This window comes from Rhinopithecus roxellana, chromosome 2 (assembly GCF_007565055.1).
Source record: "Rhinopithecus roxellana isolate Shanxi Qingling chromosome 2, ASM756505v1, whole genome shotgun sequence".
In the NCBI taxonomy this organism is placed as follows: domain Eukaryota; kingdom Metazoa; phylum Chordata; class Mammalia; order Primates; family Cercopithecidae; genus Rhinopithecus; species Rhinopithecus roxellana.
In genome coordinates, this window is record NC_044550.1 from 150,503,834 (window position 1) to 150,529,023 (window position 25,190).

The 25,190-nt window shown below is 36.9% G+C and overlaps 1 protein-coding gene across 2 annotated transcripts; it reads right to left on the bottom strand.

Annotated features, from left to right (window-relative positions):
* Positions 1-432: 432 nt before the first annotated feature.
* Positions 433-18,117, bottom strand: EXOC1L (exocyst complex component 1 like). Of its 2 annotated transcripts, none has more exons than XM_010370309.2 (3): positions 17,689-18,117; positions 6,371-6,501; positions 433-730 (listed from the first exon to the last, which is right to left on the bottom strand). In XM_010370309.2, the coding sequence occupies exons 1-3, from the start codon at positions 17,807-17,809 to the stop codon at positions 464-466; spliced, it is 519 nt and encodes a 172-aa protein (XP_010368611.1). In that variant the 5' UTR covers positions 17,810-18,117; the 3' UTR covers positions 433-463. The 2 variants fall into 2 exon arrangements, with proteins under 2 accessions (XP_010368611.1, XP_030769500.1); XM_030913640.1 differs by having other exon boundaries at positions 17,709-17,833.
* Positions 18,118-25,190: the final 7,073 nt, after the last annotated feature.

Sequence of the window (25,190 nt, forward strand, 5' to 3'; positions counted from 1 at the left end):
TATCTATTTGGGACCCCATGAAATTCCATATGAATTTGGAGGATCAACTTTTCCATGTCTGCAACAAAGGCTATTGGAAATTTGATAGGAATTGCATTGAATCTGCAGATCACTTTTAGTAGTATTGACATCTTGATGATATTAAGTCTTCTTATCCATGAACACAAGGTCTTTTTCCACATACTTAGGCCTTTTAGGGTTTTTCTTCACACTCTTTAGGAGAATACTAATTTAGTCAAAACCGCATAGTTCCTTCCAAAGTTACCAAGGATCACATTGGCAAGAAGTCTTGAATGTTGAATGATTACATTAAAATATATTTCACTGCAATTCACAAGCATTACTTTATTTTTATTTAAATTATAATAATCACCAATGAAGGAAAAAACAAAATTATGGCAGTCAGTATTTACTTGAGAAACCATTTTCACAGGTCACTGATGAAGGAATGTGGTACACAGCTTCAGAGTGGCAAGCGACATACGGACAAGCACACAAGATTGAAAGCATAAAAGCATATTCTCATAAGGACCAAACAATCCTTATTATTGGAAGACCAAATGGAATCATCGTTAATGTATGTAGAATCAAAGTTCACAATCTGTAAGTCCTTCTTAAGATATGCATGATTCAGCTTATTTACCGTTCGAGCAAAGGCATATTTAGAAGCACAGCTATATGCCTCCAAACTGTACACTTTCTTGAAGTGCAGATCAAAAAATGGATTGTCCTGGAAAAGAATGAGAGACATGATTTAGTTTGTAGCCATTCTGTAGCTAGGTTTCCTGGATTCTCTCACATTCTCTTGGATATGTTTATTGATTGTAAAGTATCAGTATCAAACATATTTCTAAAATCTACAAATGGGCTTTCCAAAGCTACTTACTTCAAAGTAATTGCTTCTAAAAATCAACAATAAGAAAGGTTATTTTTGAAGCATCTATGTTTTTTCAAGTATACAAATAAAATATGCCTCAGACTGTGTGGTTATTAAGTCTTCTCAATGTAATGAATTGGAGAGGATGAGTAGGGAATAAATAAAGCACAGAATAAACTCACAGACTTCTGGAAAATAGAAAAGGTTTCTCTCTCTTTTTAGTAGGAGCTTGGTTCCTTGTGCTATTTCAAAGGTAAAAGGAAGAAATACACCATAGCTAGCTATTGGCATGCTATAGATCACCAATTTGCTGTCTTTGAAGTTTTACAGCAAGGAATTACTTTTGAAGGTAATAGCAAGGACCATTGAATCATTCGACTGAAACTGACAAATTTACTAAAGACTACCTGTGGGCTCTTGCTATATCTGTAGTGGAAATATTTCAAGAAAAAGTGGAAACCAAACCTGATCTAGGTCCTACATGTTAAAATAATAACTACTACTGTTAATAGCAGTAACAACGATGCCTTGCATTTATAAAGTTTACAAAATGCTTTCACATTCATTATCTGCCTAATTCCTAACTCTCCTTTAAGACAGAGATTTTGCATTATTTATCATCATGTTCTTAGTACTTATGCATGATGACTACTAATTTCTCAACAAGTATGTGTTGAACTGACCTGAAGTAGTCCTAAGAAAGGAGAAGTGGAGGCAAACATTGCCCCAAATAACAAATAGGCAGAGAAAGACTAAACCAAACCAGAGTATTAATAATTCACCGGCACGTAGTATGTAACATCATATACAAGCAACTTACATATTTGCAATTTGTTTTTTAAATAGGAAAATTCTTGCAGGAGGCAGTAAATAGAGCATGAATTTTAAAGTTAGACAACCATTTTGACTGTTCCATGGGCAAAATGCTTATTTGATTTGACTCTCATTTTTCTCCTTATTTTAAATAGTGCTGCTGTGAAATTTACATGAGAATGATCATATAAACGAGTGTGGAGCTTAATAAATGACAGTTCCTAAAGATTGTGATATTACCATTTTAAAAAGTTAAAAACAAAACATGATCATGCTTTTACTTCTGCATAGCAAAAGAAATAATCTGCAGAGCAAACAGACAACCCACAGAGTGGGAGAAAATCTTTGCAATGTATACATCCCACGAAGGACTAATTTCCAGAATCTACAACGAACTCAAACAAATCATCAAGAAGAAAACAAACAATTCCATCAAAAAGTGGGCAAAGGATATGAATAGGCAATTCTCAAAAGAAGATATACAAATGGCCAACAAACATGAAAAAATGTTCAATATCACTAACGATCAGAGGAATGCAAATAAAAACCACAATGTGATACCACCTTACTCCTGCTAGAATGACCGTAATCAAAAAAATCAAAAAATAATAGATGTTGGCATGGATGTGGTGAAAAGGGAACACTTTTACACTGCTGGTGGGAATGTAAACTAGTACAACCACTATGGAAAAGAAGGGGGCGATTCCTTAAAGAACTAAAAGTAGAACTACCATTTGATCTAGCAGTCCCACTCCTGCGTTTCTACCCAGATGGAAAGAAGTCATTATATGAAAAAGATACTTACACATGCATGTTTATAGCAGCACAATTTGCAATTGCAAAAATATGGAACCAGCCCAAATGCCCATCAATCAACCAGTGGATAAAGGAAGAATTATATATATATATAATTAATATTAGATAGATAGATAGATAGATAGATAGATAGATAGATAGATAGACATACCATGGAATACTACTCAGCCATAAAAGGAAAGAAATAATGTAATTTACAGCAACCTGGATGGAATTGGAGACCATTATTCTAAGAGAAGTAACTCAGGAGTGGAAAACCAAACATGGTATATTCTCACTCATAAGTGGGAGCTAAGTTATGAGTATGCAAAAGCGTAAGAATGACACAATGGACTTTAGGGACTCAGGGAAAGGGTGGGAGGAGCGGTGAGGGATAAAAGACTACACACTGGGTATAGTTACACTGCTTGGGTGATGGGTGCATCAAAATCTCAGAAATCACCACTAAAGAACTTATTCATGTAACCAGATACCACCTGCTTCTCAAAAACCTATTGAAATAAAAAGAAATAAATAAAATAAAAATTAAAAAACCATAATCATGCTTAAAAAACAACGTATAAAGGTGGTGTGATTTTAAGTGCAGCACTTTTATAGTCACATTCAAAAAACTTTTTTTTCTGGCGCTCATAACTATAGCTTGAAAGACAATTCTGCCAAGGATCTCCATAAAGGGAAATCATATCCATTGCATCACCAGATACCAGTCAAGCTCCTTAGGGAGTTTTCTCTTGCAAACATTTGCTCCTCATCAGATAGATAATATCCCTCATGCCTTTGAGATACTTGCAGAAGAGTAATATTTTCCTTTAGCCTAATAATTGGAGCCTGAGTATGCATGCACATAGGATACAAATCTGCCTGTCTCTGTCTCTCTCTCTTTTGATAGAATGCTAGAACTAAAAGGGATCTCAGGAATCATTTATTGATCTCCTGTTTTTACCTGAGATTACACAGTGGTTTCCAGAGATATGAAGTCCAGGTCACACATTTAGTTATTGGCAGAGCCAGGACAAAACCCAAGCTCTCAATCAGCACAAGCTCAGTTTTTGCTACATCATCCTGTCTCCTGCTGCACCAGTCAGTCTCCAAATCCCCAGTCATTTTGATTTCTGCTTTATAAATTGACTTCAATTTCAATTTCATTGCATTTTAAAGTTGACAACTTTTTGGCTCAAAATTGCTCTCTATAAAACTGTATCATTGCTATTTATATGTAAATGTAATAATATAAATTATTACATTTCTTATAAATTAAATGCAATCACGTAAATGTAAAAAATGTAATAAATGCTGACCCCCAAGGATTTGATTCCAAAAAAGAGAAATAGAAATTCCTAAAACAGTCAGAATATTTTTACTTCATCCATAGAAAATAAATCTTGCAAAGAACTATTCTTTGGATATTATGGTTTTTCTTCTGGCAATTTAATATTTTAAGTCCTAAAGTGATGAGAAAACCAGAAATACTCAGCTTATCTTTTGTATCTTGTTTACTATGAAAGATAATAATCTTCAAATTGGAAAGGGAAGAATCAACAATGTTGGGATGGAATTAAAGGCAATGAAAAGTGAGGAAAAAATAGACCACAGTTAGTTGGTTTGAAACGAGTCTAAATTGACAGTCCTGGTGAATAGAATCCTGGGCATTGAACAAACTTGTAAAAACCAATGATAGCATCGGTAATATTTGAGAGCTGGAGAAAAGAGGTAAGGAATATGGGCCAAAGATTGGTGGGGATAGTTATTTTGTGGGGATAGTTCCTGAAACTACAGCTTACTGAACTTGACATGCACTTCTGATCAAATTAAATGCAGTATTATAGAAATTTGACAAGTACAGAAAAATATACAAAATAAAATCATAGTTAAAAAATTTGTAATCTTATCACCGAGATAACTTATTAAAGTATTGGTTTGTTTTACATATACGTATATACACATATACATATACTGACATGTATTTTTTGTAAAAATATTAAGATTCATATCTCAATAACATGACAAACTAAATATGCAAAATTGACATAATATTTTAGAAATGTTTTATATTTAGCTGATTTTTAGAAAACTTGTTAAGTGACTGAACAATTGTGTTCTGAGATATTCTTTTGGAAGCCTATTTTATAACGGTTGTATAATATTCTATCATATAAATATGTAATGATATATTTAACCATTTCCTAAGCATCAAACATTTAGGTAGAACATATTGTCAGAAAAGTGTTACATGAATATTTAGGAAGCACAGCAATGAAATCCAGCATTCTTTTGCCAAGAAGTCATGTCAAACACACCAATTTTTTAAAAAAGGTTTGTAAGGTGGTAAGTCAAGGTAACAGCAGATAGTATATGTTGATTTTAGTAAACGACAAATTTTAGATATTCAGGTTAGATGAATAATTAGGGCAGAAATAAGTGCTTTTGGCTAATTCTCTACTGTATCCTCAGAGCCTAGCAGTGCCTGGTATACAATAAATTCTCAATAAATTAATGAAGGAATAAATGAATATATAAATGTGTAGAGACTTTCAACAACCAATCCAAAGAAGGAAAATTAATAGATTTCTGGGTAACATCTAGCTCTACCACTTAATAGCTATGTCACCTTGGGCAAGTCAATCTCTTTAAGTCTCATTTTCTTCATCTGTAAAATGGAATAATGTAATTCATGAGGTTTTATGATGATTATGTAAAAATATACATGAAAGGAGCTTAGCTTGGCTCCTGGCACCTCATAAAAGTTTACTGAATATTGGTGGTAGCAAGTAACAGTACTACTAGCAGCAGTAATGGTAACCATCAATGATTTAGAGGTACATACTTGGCCCTGCCTGCCTCATCAATTTTATTATTGACTTGGATGAAGTCCTAAATGTTGTGCTCATTAAATCTGAATCATACTATAGTGATACTAAAAAATAACGATATTAGAATATTTTAAAGGTTGGAATAATAGGCCAAATGAAGAATATGGCATTTATTAAGATTAAAAATAAATGAGCTTAAAGTTCTAATTCATTCAACAATAATACCACAAAGACTTAGTGAGTGCCTATCATCTATCAGGCTATGATAAAGGATGAAAACCATGGTCCTAATTTTTAAGGAGCTTTCCATCTAGAGGGAATACAGAGTAACCCAACAATTGCAGTTTGTAGGATTACGGTTATAATACATTTCCACCCATGCCATAATGAGTGTATGAGGGCGGAGAGTCAGTAGGACTTTACTCAACGGGAAATCTGGGTAGCAGTTAAAGGTAATTGGACATTTGAAGCCTCAAGAGTCAGTACGTAAGCATTGTGGATGTAGAAAGTTCAAGGGGGAAGGGTTCCCCATCAACAGCAGAGTTCAAGAACAGACTGTGAAGATCACTTGCCAGGGCTCAAGTGGAGTGATTGGAGTATCTACTCTTTCTCGCCTTTCAACTCTAAGATTACAGGATTTCCATCCTTCTAGAGGATGAAGTGGGCTTGCTGACGGTAAAATGTGAGGATGAGGGAAGAAATCCCCTAAATTTATAGAGGAAATTGTGGTGGGGAGAAAGTGATGGTAGAAGCATCATATATCTGGAAAAATGGCATTTAAATTTTCAGGATTGACTGGTAGATTGTGTTTAACCTGTTAAGAGGCCCTTGGGAAAGGTGCTTTTAAATTTAATAGACAAAATTCCACTTGAAACTCATAAAAACAGAACCAAAAAACCGGTACATCATCCCAGTAGATTAAACCATTCCACTTACGAGCAATATAATGTCATCTTAACACTTAGTACATGCCACGAATATATGAAGCAGGATATTGAACATAAAGATCTCCAGCATATTGATTGCACATCTCCTTATAAAATGTAACACTTACAGTATCTGCTTCTTTTCCATCAATCATCTGCAGATCGTTCAAAGACCACTTTTTTGTTACTTCATATTTTTCATCTAAACCTATTCTGTAGTGTTTCACCATGATTATTTTTACTTCTTCCTTTTTGGTCACTGTAGGACAGAAAAATACTTAGTTTACATAAATTCTTAGAAGCTAATAAATTATTGAAGTTATACTTTTTGGTATTTATGTATCCTCTTTTAATAAAATGACCTTGAACCCGTATTATAACTGCACCTCAATTGTGAGCCCTGATGCATCTGAATCCTCACAGTATGCACCCAAATTTGCTCAACGTATTAACTTTATTTTTGCTACAGTTGTGGTTACACACTGCCACAGTAATGTCTGTTAAATAGAACATTGAGCTGTGTGCTTTGAGCTCTGAGCATTGTGGTAGAGAATAGTGTTCACCTTGGGGCAGGAAATAAGAGGCTTAGCCTTAGCATACAGTCAGTGCCAAGTGTTTATCAGAACAGGTTGGAATTTTAATTTATGACAATATAAGAAAGTGAGGTCATGGAAGTAAACAGCACTGCTTTACAGCAACACAGTGTTGAAGAGTGAGTGACCAAGCAAATACTGCAGTAACTGTGGACACTTGCCTTTAAATTCGCTCTGAGACTTACAGTGTAGAAATGCTTGCATCACAGCTATTGTTAACCTGCTTGGTATTGCTTGAGATTGTAATCCTCTCAAGTGTGTCTCTCAAATTCTGGTATTCAAAATGTGCCACTTGCACAAAAGGTTTTAGTACTATACTTTGAAAGATATGGGAATATTTTTGCTTATCTTGTGGGAACAAAATGAGGGAAATGCTTTTTTTGGTTTTAAAATCATTTGGTCTTATATATACACATCAGAAGAATCAATATTTGAGCACAGAGCTCTTAAGTTGAAAATTATCAATGAGTTATTATAATAAAGGAGTATTTACTGAGTATTTGCTACTCACATGATAGAACTGTAATAGATGCCACAGGGGATACAAGTAAAAGACATGGTCCCTGCCCTCTAAAAATTTATGGTTTCATTGGGGAGACAAGGCTAACACACATGTCACATACAATAGCATATTATAAAGAGGTGGCAGGTGGGGATTGAATGCCTAGGATTTCCCTTCAAGATGAGTAATGTCACTTAGAGAGTTGCAAGCTGGTTCTGTCTTCTAAGAGTGACTCTGGAATTTTTTCTCGGGGGGTGGAGAAGACTCTCTCTTGGTTCTGGAAAGCATCACTTTGACATGCTCTCCTAGCTCTGTAGACATGAAACAATACACCACAGTATAATTAGTGAAAGATAAGTAATGTGGAGCAGACCAAATGTTCAATGAGTTCTGAGAAGGGAAAGGATTGGAGTAGTTAAGGCAGGAATTACAAATGAAATAGAATTTGAGATGAGGCTTAAATTTTGAAAAGACAAGGGTCATACTGCAGACATTTCTAGGTGAAGGACAGCATGTGGAAATGCATCAGCAACAGAAGTTAACGTCACCAGGTAGAATTAAAGAAAGTGGACTGCATGGGTTGGTTGATGTTAAGATTTGTGGGCAATAGGATTCACTAGGTACAGAAGGTTGTGAAAATGTTTTGAAAGACTCTGGATTTGAAATGCAACAGAAAGCACTTTGGACCTGTGTCTGAATTCTCTTTTCTGGATGGAGTGATATGAGGCTGACCTATTAATAGTCAGGGCTCTGGCAAAGGGAGCATCCATTGCCTGAAGGTGCCAGTGATACTGAAATCAAGGCAGCCAGTTGAGTTGAGAGTTGATGATGGAGCTCAGTCCTCAGGAGAAGGAGTGGGAGCAGTCTGACAAGTCTCAGAAGAAGGCACTGTGTTGGCTGGTCAGTGAAAGCTCATGTAGCAATACCTGTTCGTTAAGTCTCCCTCCTTCTGTAGCAAAAGGCTAATAAAATGGTGCCCTATTAAAGAAGAATTTTTTCTGGCAGCAGTGATGCACAGGATACCTGGGAGAAGAAATGAAAGAGGAACTGGAGGACCCTGGAAAATGCAGTGCAGCTTAGTGAGTCCTGGCACTAGACATTCTGGAGTTAAATCATGACACCACCTCTGAATAGCATGGTCTGAATAAATGATTTAATCTCTAAAGAGTTTAAACCTCAGTTTTCTTACGTTGTAAAACAGACATCAGAATGATACAAATTCATAGGGTATAAAGATTAAAGTAGACAAAATATATAAAGAACTTAAGATAGTGACTGGTTTACAGTAACTGTTAAAAATGTTTTGTTTCGTTTAAGAGGCTGTTGTAGTAACCTGGGCATGGGATGTGGGTCATGGATATAGAAGTGGAAAATCCAAGTAAGATTTTAAATAACACTGGATGGAAATAACACTGGATGAAAACCAAACACTGGACACAAACCCAAATAGGAAAGTAGAGAGGGTGAGTTGGTTGGGTGGAAAAATGATTTTTGTTTTTGACACACAGATGAAGTAGCCACAAATTATCTCAAAAGAGAATGAGATGGAAGTTTTGTAGTTTAGGAATGGAGATACAGACTTGGGTTTTTCTGTGTGTGGAAAGGTTTCCAAGGGCAGTTTTTTTGTTGTTGTTGTTTGTTTGTTTTCCATTTTGAGAGAGGGTCTCACTCTGTTACCCAAGCTGGAGTATAGTGGCATGATAATGGCTCACTGCAGCCTCAACCTCCTGGGCTCAAGCATACTTCCACCTCGGCCTCCTGGGTAGCTGGGACTACAGGAATGCGCCACTATGCCTGGCTAATTTTTTATCTTTTTTTTGTAGAGATGGGTCTCACTGTATAGTGACAGTGATAGTGGTCTGAAACTCCTGGCCTCAAGCTATGCTCCTGCCTCAGCCTCTCAAAGTGTTGGGATTATAGGTGAGAGTCACCATGCCTGGCCCCCAAACCAAATTTGTAGAGAAAAGAGCAGAGGAAAGAGGTGAGAGAAAGTGAGAAGAAGAATAGATGCCAAGAAAGACGTCTGAGAGACAGGCCCAGCTGTGTAATGCTATGGGAATCAAGAGAATAGTGAAGTTTAACGGTTTGGAGACTATCCCATGAAGTCCCTTTACTAGGTAAGGCAGAGTTCAGCCCTAGCACTGAATCTGATTTGGAAGAAGATCATGAATTTCCTCCATGAGGGCAGTTTCTCTAGAATGCTGAGGGCAGAAGACAACTTGCAGAGGACTCCTTCATGCACCAGCACTATTTGAGTGCACATTGTGTGCCAGCCTCAAGGTTAGGTAGGATTTACAAAGATAATAGGAATGAAGACTAAAGGCTATGATTGAGATCACATATTCCAGGAGTTTGGAAAAGGAGAGATTGTACATTTTGGAGGCAGAGGAAGTGACTAAGGCACACCTTCGGGAGAGGATCTCAAGCAGAATATCTTAGCTTGGGGTCAATGAGCTAGTTTAGAGTCTGTGATCCCCCTGACAGTGTGCCAAAGTTGGTGGGCTTCTGTCCATCTATCCTTCTCTAGCACTAAAAATGTTCCATCTCCACTGGTGTAGATGCTAGCCTTGGGAAGACGAAAGGATTAAAAGTAAAGCTATTAGGCAGAGGTGGTGAAGTGAAGGCACACTTGAATCTGTCATGCTTACTAAGGACAAGATCTTGGAGACATTCTCCTCCACCAGGAGGCAGTTGTATGCCCAAAAAGAAGCTGTACCCCATAACCAAAGGACTATGTTCTTGCTCCAGCTAGCTGTTTCACATGCTGCTTAGGGGGTGGGAGAGAATGGGGTTAGGGAGGTATGGAAAATGTATTTTCACTGAGCAAATTCCACTGCCTCGTCTACGTGTTATGATAAGTATGTTATGGTCATCTGTAGGCCACTCATTCATCTCATTAAATTGATAAATATTAGAGTGCCCTTTTTATACCAAGCACTGTGTTAGGAATTGAAAACATTAATTCTCATAAGGCAGCATTCCTGCTGTCGCTGAGATTGTAGGGAGTGGGGTCTTCAGAAAGAAACCCCGTGCTCACAGTTCTGCAAAGAAGAAATAGACAAAGTAATTAAGGAACGTGGAGGAAGGATGTCTTCATCCAAGTGGGGGTCTGGGAGAGCTTCCTGAGAGAGGTAACCTGAGTTGTAAAGGGCAGTAGAAGTTAGCAGAATGAAGATGCGGTAAAGGTAGTTCTAGAAAAGCATTCACACAAAGGCATGAAATACTTGACACTTTTAAGTCATTAAAAGCATCTGGTACTGCTGGCCTGAGGTTTGAGGGTGGAGAGGTGGCAGGGAACAAGTTAGGCAAGACTAGTCCCTGAGGGGTCTAGAATACCAGGCTGAGAAGATCAAAGGTTATTCTGAAAGCCATGCATTTATCTGTGTAAGAGAGAGAAGTTGTCACTGAAGGATTTAAAGTGAATGGACAGACTGAGCTTTTAAGTTTCAGAAATTTCTTTTGGGATCTTCCATAAAGGATAGGTTGGAGGTGGGGAATGGAGAGGAGACGTGAAGAAGATGAGTCCTATGAGTCATCACATTTTCTTATATTAATGGTCAACGTCCCATTAACACCAAACTAAGAAAACAAAAAAGCATTCTTTAAAAGTTAACCTTTTGACAAAACAGCTTCCTTTGTAGCTAAGGAGGCTCCAAGAATTGTCTTTAGCCACAAGCCAAAGAAGTCTACTCAGCCTGGAGTCAACCCAATCCCTAATTTCCACACTTGAGCTTTGCTGCCAGCTAAAATTAAATGGCCGTATCCACATTAATGCAGTGGCAAAGTGGAAACCTATCACATTGTCTTAAAACAGAAATGTGTTTATATAATCAAAATGTTAGAGAATTGTTTTCAGTTACATCAGAATTTCTGTTATTGAATTATGATTTAGTGAATAATATCTACAGAGTAAGGGAACTTCAGAGTTAATCTGCTCTAGTTTTAATTTTAATCAGCATTTTCAGAATTATAATTTTAACTTCATGCCAATCACTTTATTTTCACTTTAAATTTTAAAATAAACTTTGTCATTAATAAATGCCTCTGTTACCATGATAAAATAGTCACTATTATTCATGAGGCTAAATGGAAGGAACATTGCCCGATTGATCCAATATAATTTGGCAGAATAGAAGAAAACAGTAGCTCACAAGTAAGTTGCACAGAATGCTTTAAAGAAATAACTCTTCTTTTATGTCGTATTGTTATACAATTGTTTTCATCATTTAAGTTAAATGATGGAGAGAAATTACTATGAGATATTGCAGAAAAGCAGCAATAGTGAAATGTTATATATGGTGCTGTCTGGGGTCACTGAGAAGGCTGTCATTGCTTTCATCAAAAGAGTAATTTTCTTTCTTTCTTTCCTTTTTGTTTTTTGAGATGGAGTTTCACACTTGTTGCCCAGGCTGGAGTGAAACAGCACGATCTCGACTCATGGCAACCTCCACCTCCTGGGTTCAAGCGATTCTCTTGCCTCAGCCTTCTGAGTAGCTGGGATTGCAGGCACCCACCACCACACCCAGCTAATTTTTGTATTTTTAGTAGAGACAGAGTTTCACCATGTTGGCCAGGCTGGCCTCAAACTCCTGACCTCAGGTGATCCAGATGCCCACCTTGGTCTCCCAAAGTGCTGGGATTAGAAGTGTGAGCCACCATGCCTGGCCAAAAGAGTAGTTTTCATGTAACATATTTCTTTAGAAATATTTTTTAAAATCAAATTTTGTGCTACACTGAGTGTCTTTAAAATGAAAAAGATGGGCTATAAGCAAGTAAGGACATGAATTGCTGATGTTTTTATAGAATGGGAGATAGAATGAAAGAGAAGGAAAGTGATTTTGTGGGAATAGAAGCACCAAGAGAAAAGGGACATCCAATGAGGCATATGCAAGGTTTGGCTTTATGAGCTCCAACCTAGCATTACTCAGTGCCCCTACTAAAAGTAATATTGCATAGTAATTTGGCACAAGTGGACCTGCATTTAAAGCCTCCATTAGTCACTTATCAGCTGATTATCTTGGGCAAGTTATTTAGCTACTGTGTACTTCAATTTTATCATGCATAGATGTGGCAAATAGGATAAAATATGTGAAGGACTTACCATAGTGCCTGGCAAATGTGTTAAGAAAAGCATCTCCTCTTACTGGTTAGAAGCAATGTGGTAAAGTGGAAAAAAACTTGGGTTTTAGATTTAGATTTATGACCTGTGGGCCTTGGACTATGTATTTAACTTCTTGTGACCTATGGTTTCCTCATCTGTAAAACAGGAATTTTGTCTATCACATAAGGTGGTTGTGAGGATTAATATAAATGGTACTAAATGGATGTGTGCCTGGCACTCAGCAGGCATGCCTTACATGATAGGCTATCCCTTTTATTGCATCATCAATAATGCCATGCTAATAATGAAATATTTTAAATATTTCTCCCCTTCAAAGCTCTGAAATCAAGTTCCTATTCATTCTACAAATGAGGCAAATGGCTTGGAGCTTAGATCTCCAAGGTAATAGATTAGTCACATTTAGATTTTCCATATTTAGATCTCCAAGGTAGTAGATTAGCCACTGGGAGAATCTGTCTCATAAGTTACTAACTGATGATGGTGATGTGGGTTGTTCATTTTAGAGATAATGATAATATCCCCACTCTAAAATCCAAGCCACTGGCCCTTTTAGAACCAAACACTAACTCACAATAAATGCAAGGTAACAAAAGGACCCAAATGGGAGCTTAATCATTTCCATACTGTAACCTTCACCTACAATTACCCTGATTTGGAGAGTCAGAATATTTTATTTAAATTCCTCCCCAGGGCTGGGTGCAGTGGCTCATGCTTGTAATCCCAGCACTTTGGGAGGCTGATGCAGGATGGCTTGAGGCCAGGAGTTCGAGACCAGCCTGGGCAATATAGTGAGACCCTGTCTCTACAAAAAAGACTAATAAATTAGCCAGGCATAGTAGCACATGACTATAGTCCCAGCTACTCAGCAGGCTGAGGTGGGAGAATCACCTAAGCCCTGGATGTCGAGGCTGCAGTGAGCCAAGATAAGGTCACTGCACTCCAGCCTGGGTGTCAAAGTGAGACCCTGTCTCAAAAAAACAAAATAAATTAAATTAAATTAAAATAAATTCCTCCATAGAGACATTTAGTGATATTCCACAAATGCATTTTGTGTTTGTGTGTGTGTGTGTATGTGTGTGTGTGAGAGAGAAAGAGAGAGAGAGAGATCTGAACAAAATATATATAGAGAGAGTCTTGAACAAGAATAATAAAGTGTTTTTTTAATACCTTTAGAAGACAAAGAGCAAGAATTTTAAAGTATAAAACCTACTTTAATATTCAAGGCCTGTTCCCCATTTGACAATTCTGATTGTAACTAATTGTTACAACGAGTAACAATTAGTAAGTTTTGTGAATTTTATGATATATGTATTTTATTTTTTAATAAAATGTATCTCTTGGAAATCAATCCTACATTTCTTCTTTTCATAATTTTTTAACATAGAGGATAATAAACACTGTCAAATTAGAGTTTCTTCCAGTGTGGTTTCTTTTTGAGCACAAGATTTCTGTCTTGTCACAGAACCAAATCTATCCATATTTATTAAAGGAAGTATTATAGGTCATGAAAGGGAAGATATTAAATTATTATGTAGCAAAACAACCTTGAGAGGAAAATCGCTTGAACCCAGGAGGTGGAGACTGCAGTGAGCCGAGATCAAGCCACTGCACTCCAGCCTGGGCGACAGAGCAAGACTCTGTCTCAAAAAACAAAACAAAACAAAAAAACAGCCTTGAGTAAACCTGCAACTTGAAAAATAAAAAAGAACATACATATAAACTATGTTTGGCTCTATAATCAGAACATATGTATAGCTGTTTGGATATATTTTGGCCTGCATAATTGTTATTCTACTACTGCTAATAACATCGTTAATTATACGAAAACTTTTTAAAGCCTTAGTCCATGTTTAATTTTCAAAACACTAGGTATCAGGATAATTTGTTCTCAATTCACAGCTGAAAAATTAAACTAACCTCTTCCAGACAATACTATTACCTCCTGAAACGACAACTTAAAGAAAGAAATTCTTTAGATTGTGCTCTGTTGTTAAGATGTTTGGAATTCACAAATATAGCAGGAGTGGTACCAGATGAAGTCTTTAAAATTGTTTTTAGCAACCTCCTTTTCTCATTAACTTGTTCTTATTTAACAATCTTATTGTTAACATTCTTATTGTAAATGATTTGACAAAATTATTAAATTTTTTGGTTCACAGAGAAGTTCTGGTACGGCTTAAAAAACAATATGTATAGAGAATTTGTGCATATTATTTTTATAATTCTAGCAAATGCCATTTATTTTCAGATTAATATCTATGAATGGAAGATATTTTTCTAGAGGTATGAGAATACTGAAAAATAATCAACATCTGAATATACATACAATTTTAAATTAATATAATATAAAATATATTAATTTTTCATTTTGTATTAAATATACACACATGTTTACTATTTTGTTTTTACTACAAATATGTATTTATAGTATATACATATATAAACATATATTTCAGCATATTTTTAATGGCAAATTATTTTTTCTGTATATCTGAAAATTATAACCTTAATTTAATTTTATTTATTTAGAATATAATGTATCACATTTGGCTTTATCCTAGTAAGAATTTAACAGGGGAGCACTGTGGGCAGATGTAAGTGTTTTTATTTCCGTTTCAGAGATGTCACTACTGAGGCCAGAGAGCCTAATTATCTTGCCCTAAATTTCACAGCTGATGGGTGGCAAAGCAGCACCAGGTTTCACACCAAGTTTGCCTGATTCCAAGTGTGTGAAGGTCTGTTCCACTATGCCCTGTTACTTTCCATCCAGTTTTGGCTAATGCTTTAATATGCTGTGTCAAAGCCGAAGTCCTTCGGCGTTTCTTTAATTCACGTGCACTCTCTTCATTGCACATGTGGCTTATCCCTTTCTAGTGCCAGCACATAACAGAGCTCCTTCCTCCTTTATAAGAAGATGCTGCTTTTAACTTCCAGTGATAATGTTCTAGGTAGGGGAAGCTAGTCCCAGGGAGAAATGACCATGCAAACCCTAAGGTGGGAGTGGGCTGAGGTCCCAGGAAATCCCCCATGTACATCCTAGCAAACCAGAAAGGGAAATTTGAGTTTTTGACATCTAATTTTAACATCAACCAGGTAAACATCAAGATTTAACGGTAAGTCACAATCCTTTGACTGCGAGACCCCTGCAAAAGAGACTCTGGTCAGATAAATAGAAAGCTTAACCATATTTAAACATATTTTCATTAATTGAAAAAATACCTGATGGAATTTGACTACACTGGACTCATGAGTCTCACAAATTTAGAAGTACTAGATTGTAGGGAATGAAGATGAAATCATAATATGACTCTACTCCATGAAGGTGGCATCGTTCAAAGTATGGAGTTTCGTGCCTCAACAATTGTGATGTGATCTGTTTGATTCATTACCAATGGAAATTGTCTGAGTCAAGCATGGTCAAAGCCAAGACTATTCAAGCAACACGCTGACTTATTTTAAATTACTGTTCCAGCAAAATGTATTTTTAATTGCCATAAAAAGGTGTTACATTTAGAGAAAGTGCTCTCAAATTGATGGATATGATGTAGAAGAGAGTCGTGAAGTTAGTGAACTCATAAGGCTTATAAAGTTAACTTGTATCTAGAATAGCACAATATGGTCTTCTTTTCTTCATCTCTGAGAAGATCTTGTTTTTTCCTTCCTTCTTACATGACAGAATTATTGAATTATTTCCAAACATTTAAATCTAGGAGACTTTTTTTTCATGTTAGATAGAACAAGTCTAGTTAATTACATAATTTGGAGGGAAAAACTAAGATGTATTTGGTAAGTTAGATATATAAATTATTGTGATTATTTAATTTTTCATGTTTTTCTTTAAAAATATGTGTATACTAATGTTACCAGTGAGAAATCAACTTTATAAAGTGGAAATTACAACAAGTATAAAATTACTACATTTTAATGTTGGAATAAGCATCTTCTCTAATATATTCAGTAAAAATATTTCAAGATACAGTGATGTGATGGCTAGGATACAGTATAGTTTCTTAAATTGTTTTAAATTGACTTTTTAAAATATTTAATTTCTTTTTCCTGGGTCAATTAATTTTTTTATGTCACCAGAATTCCCTCTATACTTTGTAGTTATATAGCAAAATATGCTAAAGTGTCAGATAAATATTTCTAATGTTATTATTGGGTAAATATTACTATATTTATTAGAAATGACAGAATTTTTAAAAATTCTTAGCACTTTCTTTAAAGACATTCTATTTCCCTTACAGCACTCCCTCCTGACAACTTTGTAAAGGCCTTCTAAGTCAATTATCAGAAAGGGAATTATAAGAAGTTGTTTTCTGAAAATGGGTGTGTGCCTTAGACAGGCAAGTCCACAATGAACACAAAGTTTCTAAGCTCTTTTCTCCTAAGCCCCTGAAAAGTATTAGAAGGCATGGACCAAGAAAAGGGAGTGCTGTATATTCTGTTCAATAGTAGCCTGAGCATTCCTGTCTAAATTCAGCACAGAAATCACAGTTTAGGCAAATCATAATTAAGTGCAAAATCCTTTTCCTAGCTTTGGACAATTTTCATGAATTTTAGAAACATGAGGGTAAAATCTTTATTTTAGTTAAATAGTTTGGAGAACATGCTCTAATCCTTAAAGTCCCATTTTCATAAACTAGTTTCACCATTAAGGTATTGTTTTTGTGAGCACACTTCCTACAAGATAACGAAGTTTTAAAATATAATTTCTCTCTTCAAATAAACCACCAGGAAGTCTAAAGCCCTCAGAAGAAAATCTAAGGCTTTGTTTTTTTCCTAAGATGAAAAGGGATAATGCCGGTTGTCCAGACTGGTTGCAAATGGTGCTGTATAACTCTATTCTCCAATGTATTTAAAAGTATACGGACAGCTCTCTGTTGCATTTTTAAAAATGAGTTCTTACACGGTAAAATTCCATGCCATGCAAATGAATTAAACAAACGATTGGAGACAAAATAATCAAATCAGGAGAAGTACATATCAGTTTCATTTCTCCACAATTAACCAAAATGTTCTAATACAATGTTTTGTTCTTTCATTTTTAACACTTTAAAAAAATTCTGTAGAACCCAAATTCTTAAACCTGGCACAGTTAAGTTCTCATTAGAAGAAGGTGCACGTGCTGTATAGGAAAATTAATACAAAAAAAAAAAAATTCCCTCTATCATCCAAGCATCTTTGGGTGACTTGCTTTTTGAAATGACAACAGAAGGAACAGATTACCTGACACACAGAGGTAATACCTGTCCTGGACGGAGAACTCTATTTCAATAAACTCGTACAGATTCTGCGAGAGTGGCTTAAACAGTTTCTTCTCCAAGTCCTCCTTTACCAATGATGACATTTCCTCCAGTTCCACTTGGCCTGATGTCTTGGCTCAAGCTCACTCTTTCCTCTCCTTTTGCTCCCTAGATTTCTCGTTTGGGTTTGCAGCTCCTTGGTGAGTCCTGCCCACCTTCCAGCCCTCCCTCTCTTAACTTCTCATTTCTAGCCAGAGCCCAGATTCCCGAGAGCACTCAGCGCGGTCAGACCCCTCACTGCGGTATCTGCCCAGTGGCAGCAGCGGCGGCGGCAGCCAAAATACAGCAGCCTCACTAGCCCCACCGTCAGTCTTCCGCGACCAGCCTCCAGCAGGCTGCTCTCTGAACTCTTCCGTGGCTTGCTGGTGGGGAAACATATTTATGACCACCGACTGATACTCACAGATCTACTTGTGGAGTCCCCTGGCTATTCCAGTCTTGGTAGCCTTTTTCCCTTTCACAACACTATGCAAAGACCACGATTTCAGCTTGATGCCATTATATAAATCAACTGTCTGGCTCTATTGATTGGGATCATCTTCCATTAAGAACTTTGCTATCATCGGCAAGAGAAAAGACATTTGTGCTTGCTCCTAACACTTCCAACAAGTCTCTTTCCCTCCCTTCCTTCCCCTCCTGATCTTTGCTTCCAAGACAGTCTGCACCAACTCCTGGGTCTAAATTATTTTTAAAACGGAAATTTTTCATGGGTTCACTTTAATACTATTTATGCCTCCACTCACAAAAATGTGTTAGCCACCTACTAGGGTAAAACATTGTATTTTTCTTAGAAGGGTGAATTTCTTAGCCTCAAGGAACTTCTAATCTAATAGAAATGAGTACACCAAACAGTTATCATAAATGTGTAAGAGTGATAAAGGCACAAAGAAGAAGGAAACACAGAATAGAAAAGACACTTATATCTGACAGGTATTGGAGAAAGGGCTATGGGAGAAGATCTGGAGCTTGAAGAATGAGAGAAAAGTGGAGAGGTGGAGGAGGAGGAGCACGTGTCAGTTCAGAGAGTCAAAGTCCTGCATCCAAAAAGCGTGAGGGCTGTGCTATGGCTTGAATGGGTCCCCTCTAAAACTCAGGTGTTGTCAATGTGACAGTATTGAGAGGTGGGGCCCTTAAAAAAAGTGAGCAGGTCATGAGGGCTACTCCATCCTGAATGGGACTAAGGCCCTTATAAAAGAGGCTTCACACAGGTTTGGCTGGCTTGCACTTCTGCCTTCTGCTATGTGAAGACACAACATTCTTCCCATCTGGAGGAGGCAGCCCTCACCGGACAGCTGAACTTGCCAGTGCATTGATCTTGAACTTGCCAGACTGGAGAACTGTAAGAAATACATTTCTGTTTCTTATAAATGACCCAGTCTGTGGTATTTTGTAAAAGCAGCACAGAAGGACTAAGACAGGATATTTGGGAGGACAGGAAATAGCCCAGCTTTCCTGAGTTGTACGGTATGTGAAGGTAAAAGATTAGCCTGCAAAGAGAGATTGGGGCCAGATCATGAAGGGCCTTAAATACCAGCTAAGCCTTTGGACTTTATTCTATAAAAGTAGAGGGCCAATTAAGGTTATTGACATTCATTCTTTCATTCATTTATTCATTCAACAGAAATTTATTAAGAATCGACTATGTACCAGGCTCTGTTCTAAGAACTGGTGATACGCCAATGAAAAGACAGGCCAATTCCTTGCTCTATGGAGCTCAATGCAGTAGATAGAAAACAAAGAAATAAAGCAGTAGTATATCCAGGGTGCACTCAGCTGCAAGTAACAGAATATATGACATAAAGATATAAATAATCTCATGTAATAGAAGGTTTGCAGGTAGGTAGTCCCAAGAGTTAGCTCAGAGCTCATAGATAAGGATCCCAAATGCTTCCCATTCTTCCGATCTACCTTCCTCAGATGTTGGCTTTTTTGTCCTGAGGCTGTGTGGTTCGGATCCAAAGACAGAAAGTAGGAGAGGTGGCTCTTTTTTGTTTCTTTTCATGAGGAAGCAAAATCTTTTTCAAAAACCATCACGCACACTTTCTTTTACATCTCAGTGGCCATAAATGGATCGCATGACATCCCTAGGAAAGCTAGTATAGTCCTATGCTGCATAACAAGATTTGAGTCAACAATAGACTACATACAGGATGGTGATCCCATCATCTCAAATGAAGCTGAAAAATTCCTATGATCCAGTGATGTCATAGACCCCACGATGTCAACTCAATACCTTTTCTATGTTTGGATATGTTTAGCTACACAGATACTAAGCCTGTGTTACAACTGCCCACACTATTCACTACGGTACATGCTGCACAGGTTTGTAGCAGCCTATAGGCCACAGGCTATACCATATAGCCCACCTAGGTGTGTAGTAGACTATGCCATCTAGGTTTGTGTAGTACTCTCTATCATGTGGGCACAGTGATAAAATTGCCTAATGGTACATTTCTCAGAAGACAAACCCATCATTAAGTGATGCATAATGGTATTTGTCTTTTTTGACTGCTATCATGGGAGGTGGGATTTTCTAACAAAGAAGAAAGGGATGGGAATGGCTATGAGCAGATAACCAACAGTGTCTACCATGGCTGCTCTAAAGAAAAACTATGACATGCCTGTAGCTAGGCTGAATTGTGAAGTACTGGGTGAGACATTTGCCTTTCTGAGCCTCGATTTCCTCATCTGAAGAATGTTCTCTAGGATCTTTTCCAACCTTTAATATCCTCCTATTTTGTCTGTGATTCTGGGAATCTATGAAAACAATTTGAGCAAGATGATCAAAGGACTAGTGTATTAGTCCATTCTCACCTTGCTATAAAGAAATACCTGAGATTGGGTAATTTATAAAGAAAAGAGGTTTAATCAACTCACAGTTACACAGGCTGTACAGGAAGCTTGGTTGGAGAGGCCTCAGGAAACTTACAATCATAGCAGAAAGCAAAGAGGAAGGATCCACAGTCTTACATGACCGGAGCAGGAGGAAGAGAGAGAAGGAGGAAGTACAATACACTTTTAAACAACCAGATCTCATGAGAACTCACTATCGTGAGAACAGCAAGAGTGAAATCCGCCCCCATGATCCAATCACTTCCCACCAGGTCCCTCCTCCTTCATTAGGGATTACAATTCAACATGTGATTTGGGTCAGAACACAAATCTAAACCATATCAACTAGTACTATGTTTGGATATGGAAATGGAGAAAGGAGGATGAATATAAGATACATCTGATAATAAAATCAGTAAGCAGTAGCACAAAGTTGAATGTGAAAGATGGAAAGTGAAGTCAGTATGACACAACTGCTTTCTACTTCCACCTAGGGAATGAGTAAATGGCCTCCCATCATGGGAGATAGGTTTTTGAGGAGAAATTATTTTTCAGATTTTACACTTAAAAAAGTATTTCCAGCCTGGCGCAGTGACTAATGCCTGTAATCCCAGCACTTTGGGAGGCTGAGGTGGGCAGATCATGAGGTCAGGAGATCGAGGCCATCCTGGCTAACACAGTGAAACCCCGTCTCCACTAAAAATACAAAAAATTAGCCGGGTGTGGTGGCACGTGCCTGCAGTCCCAGCTACTTGGGAGGCTGAGGCAGGAGAATCGCTTGAACTTGGGAGATGGAGGTTGCAGTGAGCTGAGATCGGACCATTGCACTCCAGTGTGGGCAACAGAGAAACAAACAAACAAAAAAGGTATGTCTTATATGTTTTCATCTTCATATGGAGAAAAAAAATCATATGACTCAGCAACTCAACAATATTGTTATTGAAATTGTAATTAGATAATTATTTTCATGATTCTTTGTATCATGTTTTGTTACCTGCTAGACTACAAGTTTTATGAGGGCAGAAACCATGCTTTTTCTCTTACCACATATCCAAGATATGTGGGCTGTAGTGTCTTACATATAATGGGCATTCTTGTGTTCATTTATTAATTTATTTGTAAATGTTTACTAAAGAACAAATAAGTAAATCAAAAAATCTTGCAATGAATTTTTAGGAATTCTTTGCATAGCCAATTTTGTAGTGCTATATCCTTACAGATGGAGGGAAAATGGTCTTTAGTTGTGAGTCTCAGATGCATTTCTGGAGAAACTACTGCAACTTTCTCTTTAAGTTCTTAAGAAAAGAATGTGTATGTATTCCAGTATTGTCTTAAGTAACATTGAAATCAGAAGTTCAGGAACTGACCTAGTGACTTTGTTGTTCCAAAATGAAATGTGTGCCATCAAATAAGTGTGTTCAGAAACTATATGCCATTGGTTTGAATATTCTTATATCGATTTGTTTGACAGTTGTATTAGTACATTTTCACAGTGCTATAAAGAACTATCTGAGACAGGGTAATTTACAAAGAAGGGAGGTTTAATTGACTCACAGTTCTGTGTGGCTGGGGAGGCCTCACAAAACTTACAATCACGGTGAAAGGCAAAGGGGAAGCAAGGCAAGTCTTACATGGTGAGAGAAAGAGAGAGAGAGAGAGAGCGCGCGCAACAAGTGGGAGGTGCTACACACTTTTAAACAATCAGGTATCTTGAGAACTCTATCATGATACAGCACTAGGGAGAGAGTGCTAAATCATTAGAAACCACCCTCATGATCCAATCACCTCCCACCAGGCCCCACTTTCAACACATGGGGATTACAACTTTACATGAGATTTGGTGGAGGCACAGACCCAAACCATAAGAGTCAAAGGGAAAAGTAAAAGAGTCATGTTAAAATGCTAATAAATGTCTTTCTTAAGGTTCTAAATAATTCTGCAATCTATCGAAACCTTACCTAAGTTAAATAATTCAAAGGATTCAACTTTAAAAGGAGTATGAAAGACAATTCACCAAAAGTGAAAATAAGGAAAATTTTTAGAGACCTTGATTTCTTTGTTAATTAGGAGGAATACAATATCAGATCTTTGAAAACTAACCTCAAAACAAGAGGTTATTGAAAAGTGACAAATATATCCAAAAAATGTTCAGTAAGACATTTAATAGAGCTATTAAAATATTTTTTCCTCACAGCTAAAAATTATTCTAGTCTATAAATTTATTTTCTGAAATTCATAGAATTGTCAGTGGTGATAAAGAGGAAACGGTGGCAAAATGGTATGTTTCTGGAAAGACTCATTTTAAGAACCCCAATGTCCCCCAAGTGTATTTCCTATAAGAAAGGACCTTTTAATACCTATTGTTGCACTAGTGAGACTCAGCTAGTTTGCCATATGATTAAGTGATGAAGCATGGCTGGGGAGGCCTCAGTTTATATGGATATAGCCCTGATGGTATAGAGGAAGATTAGTTACTTAGAAGAAAAAACCTCCTTGCATATAAGATCTATAGATTAAACTTCAAGTTAGTTGAGAAACTGAAGCCTGGGTTCTAAAATATCCACAATTAAAGGAGTCAACTATCATTTCTAAGTCTAAAATTAGTCCAGACCTATTTTATCCTTAATTTTGTTTTCAGAGATAAAGAATAATTTTTCTTTTGATTTTCAGTTTTGGAATCTTGCATTAATCATTTCCCAAACTAGTCTTTAAAATTTTCACATTTTTTGCAACCATAGAATTATTTATTTGCTTAAGAAATCTGGAAGTCCCCTACCTGTACTTAAGTAATAGGATCATCATGTGAGCAAATGATAATAGGAATCCCCTTTGCACATTCACAAAGTACTCGAATGATACGTTCGTACAGAGTTCATAGCTAAGGTAGTAATTGCTCTTCTGGAATTACAGAGTTGGCCTTGTTGGGAGTTTGCTAAACCAAAGTCTTCTCAGCGCTGCTCTTCGGGTGCATAAGTACGTAGTAGAAAACACTATGCAAATAAGGGCTGGGCCCCAACTTCCGTGTCTTCTTTTAGACCCACATTCCAAAGCCTTTTTGCCTTAGGCGGTTATGTATGGCCTCACATCATTAAGTCCTTGAGTGACCTCTAGGACAGGAGGAGAAATACTATTTACCAGCACTAATCAATGACAGGCTGTGTGTGTTGGCCTCTGAAGTATACATTGTTCCATTTAATCTTCCAACAAAGCTAAGAGGTAGATATCATCGTCCTCATTTTATCTATGAGAAAACAGAGTTTTCTTTTTAAATTATTATTACTATTATTTTGTTTCAGTAGGTTTTTGAGGAACAGGTGGTGTTTGGTTACATGAATAAGTTCTTTGGTGATGATGTTTGAAATTTTGATGCACCCATCACCTGAGCAGTATACACTATACTGTACCCAATGTGTAGTCTTTCATCCCTCACTCCCCTCCCACCATTTCCCTGAGTCCCTGAAGTCCATTGTCTCATTTTTATGCCTTTGCATCATCATAGCTTAGCTCCCACTTATGAAGGAGAACATACGATGTTTGGTTTCTCATTCCTTAGTTACTTCACTTAGAATAACGGTCTCCAGTTCCATCCAGGTTGCTGTGAATAACATTATTTCATTCCTTTATATGGCTGAGTAGTATTCCATGGTATACATATACCATTATTTCTTTATCCACTCATTGATTGATGAACATTTAGGCTGGTTCCATATTTTTGCAATTGCAAATTGTGCTGCTGTAAACATGCATGGCCAAGAGTCTTTTTCGTATAATGACTTCTTTCCCTCTGGGTAGAAACCCAGGAGTGGGATTGCTGGATGAAATGGTGGTTCTACTTTTAATTATTTAAGAAATCTCCACACTGTTTTCCATAGTGGTTGTACTAGTTTACACTCACACCAGCAGTGTGAGTGTTACCCTTTCACCACATCCACACCAATATCTATTATTTTTTGATTTTTTGATTATGGTCATTCTTGCAGGAGTAAGGTGATATCACATTGCGGTTTTGATTTGCGTTTCTCTGATCATTAGTGATGTTGAGCATTTTTTCATACGTGTGTTGGTCATTTGCATATCTTCTTTTCAGAATTGTCCAATTATGTCCTTAGCCCACTTTTTGATGGGATTTTTTTTTCTTGCTGATTTGTTTGAGTTCCTTGTAGATTCTGGATACTAGTCCTTTGTCAGATGTATAGATTGTGAAGATTTTCTCCTACTCTGTGGGTTGTCTTGAGGAAACAGAGCTTTCTATGGCAACATGGTAGCCCTCCTTAAAGCCTGACAAGGAAAATAATACATCTCTGATCCACATTTGTTGCTTCCACCCTTGGTAATAATGTCTTAAGTAACATTGAAATCACAAGCTCAGGAATTAAAGCTAACTATTATTAAATCAATATTTAGTAATAAAAATTGCTGTAACTAAAATTTCTTTATTAATACAGTCTTGAACTTGATATCTTTTTATGTGTGATTATATACCAGATTGGAAAATACCAGTTCTATATTGTATTGCTTAAATTTATTTGTAGGAGTCAGGATAGTGTTGTTATCCAAATATTTAATCTTCTATTACATACAAAAATTCTATTA